General features: G+C 47.8%; 1 protein-coding gene across 1 annotated transcript in view; it reads right to left on the bottom strand.

Annotated features, from left to right (window-relative positions):
- Positions 1–1,721, bottom strand: part of LOC111671490 (ephrin type-B receptor 4b-like) — a 5,941-nt gene extending 4,220 nt beyond the window's left edge. Inside the window, exons 1-4 of the mRNA XM_023428593.2 lie at positions 1,615–1,721; positions 1,363–1,505; positions 876–1,239; positions 432–594 (exon numbers count right to left, since the gene is read on the bottom strand). Of these exons, the coding sequence (XP_023284361.2) occupies positions 432–594; positions 876–1,239; positions 1,363–1,505; positions 1,615–1,677 (733 nt within the window). The 5' untranslated portion in view covers positions 1,678–1,721. The remainder of the gene's footprint in view (positions 1–431; positions 595–875; positions 1,240–1,362; positions 1,506–1,614) is intronic.
- Between the last annotated feature and the right edge of the window lie 205 nt (positions 1,722–1,926).

Below are 1,926 nucleotides of genomic sequence, written 5' to 3'. Positions count from 1 at the left end.
TGTGTGTGTGTGTGTGTGAGAGAGAGTGTGTGTGTGTGTGTGTGTGTGTGTGAGAGAGAGTGTGTGTGTGAGAGTGTGTGAGAGTGTGTGTGAGAGTGTGTGAGAGTGTGTGTGTGTGTGTGTGTGTGTGTGTGTGTGTGTGTGTTCTGAAGGAATTTTAAGTGCTGATAATGAAAAAACACACTTCACCTCTCACACTGAAGATGCTTTTACTTTGTAAACTCACTGACAGGGCTTTTACTTTGTTAAATAAACGATGGTCAGAGTCCAGTCCCAACAAGTCTCAGGTCTGGACTCAGCCAAAGTCTTAATAACCAATAATCAATAATCACTGCTGCGATTATGATTCTTCAACTTTGTGACTTTTATTGTTAAAACCTAAATAATTTAGATGAAGACTTTTATTTTGTACATAAACGAAACTGTTTCACCTCGACACCGTACGTCGGTCTCGCCCGCCTCGTATCCAGGGCGACAGGCGCAGCTGGACGTCGGCTGGCCCACCCACTGCCCGTCCTCGCCGCAAAGCATGCTGGGAGGTTGTGACTGCTCTCCGGGCGGCGTCACGGCATTCTCCACACACACACCCTGAGCCTGCAGCACACACACGTTTGAGAAAGTTTCAAAATTAAAGCCTGTCAACGATCAATTGTCAAAATCAATCACAATAATTTAATTTTGAAAACTTAATGATGCTACTTTTATTTTGTTAACTAATTGATGCTCCTCTTTGTAAACTAAATGGTAGTGCTTTTAATTTGAAAGCAGTCCTTTAATTTGACTAAATAAAAACTTGATTCATTTTTCAAAATAAAATATTTTGATCTCATGTTGGGTTGTGAGCCCTGCCGTTTCCATGGTTACGCCACAGTTACCTGCTCCACCAGCGAATGGGGGATGGTTTCAGGGAAGGAGGCAAAGGCGCGGCTGAGGGGCGGGCACTTCCTGTAGAAGACGCGTACAGACAGCAGCGCCATGCAGGCGCCCTGGCTTTGGAAGGCCAGGTAGAGCCCCGCCCCCCGCAGAGGCTCCAGGCGCAGCAGCTTGATGTTAGAGCGCCGCTCCCCGCCGCGCCGCAGCAGATGGTCGGCTGCGACAGTGGCGACTTTGGTGTACGGGTTCTCCATCCACACCGGGTGAGTGGGCGTGGCCTCGTCACTGTCAGACTGGTAGTAATACAAGTTGAAGGTTTCTTTACAGTGACGCTGGTTCAGACCAGAGCACTCCATCATGGTGAAGCTGTAGGAACACGATCAATACAGGATCAATACAGGACCAATGATAACCATTGATCACTGATCAATACGTTCATCTATAATGATGTCAGAAAGATTTTCACTAAATCTGAATCCAACCACCAACCGGATCTCGACGTAGAGGATGGTCGCCGCCCTCCGAGGGATCCAGCGAGTCCTCAGCCAATAGGAAGACGGACTGTTGGGTGTGCAGATCTGATAGGTCCGCACGCTGTTAGACTCATCGTCCAATCCGCTCACCTCCTCCCACTGCAAACAGGAAGGGAGGGAAACTGAGTGGGTAAGGATTAGCATTCTTCATTGACATCAATGGTAAACGTTAGCTGAGAGCTAACTTTCTGTCAATGTGTGCCTGTACCTCCGGGTCGTCAGCAGGATGGTTCGTCCACCGGAGGTCCGACGTCTCCAACTTGGTGTTCATCAACACCTCTGAAAGACAGACAGGTAGAGTCAGACAGACAGGTAGAGTCAGACAGACAGGTGGAGTCAGACAGGAAGTCAAGAAGATACAGAAAACGAATGAGTAAATATGGCGTCAGGGCATTTCCAGTCTGGTTCCACTCTTTAAGCTAAGCTAAACACGTTCTGCATCTACAATATTCAAGTCCTCTCCAACTTCCTAAAGATCCGCCACTATCACCACTAGAACCTTGTCAAGAACATCTGAAAC

Source organism: Seriola lalandi, unplaced genomic scaffold (assembly GCF_002814215.2).
Source record: "Seriola lalandi dorsalis isolate HSWRI2012SDOR001 ecotype SW California unplaced genomic scaffold, Sedor1 jcf7180002054880, whole genome shotgun sequence".
NCBI classification, from domain to species: Eukaryota; Metazoa; Chordata; class Actinopteri; order Carangiformes; family Carangidae; genus Seriola; species Seriola lalandi.
This window is presented reverse-complemented; position numbering and strand designations above follow the sequence as displayed.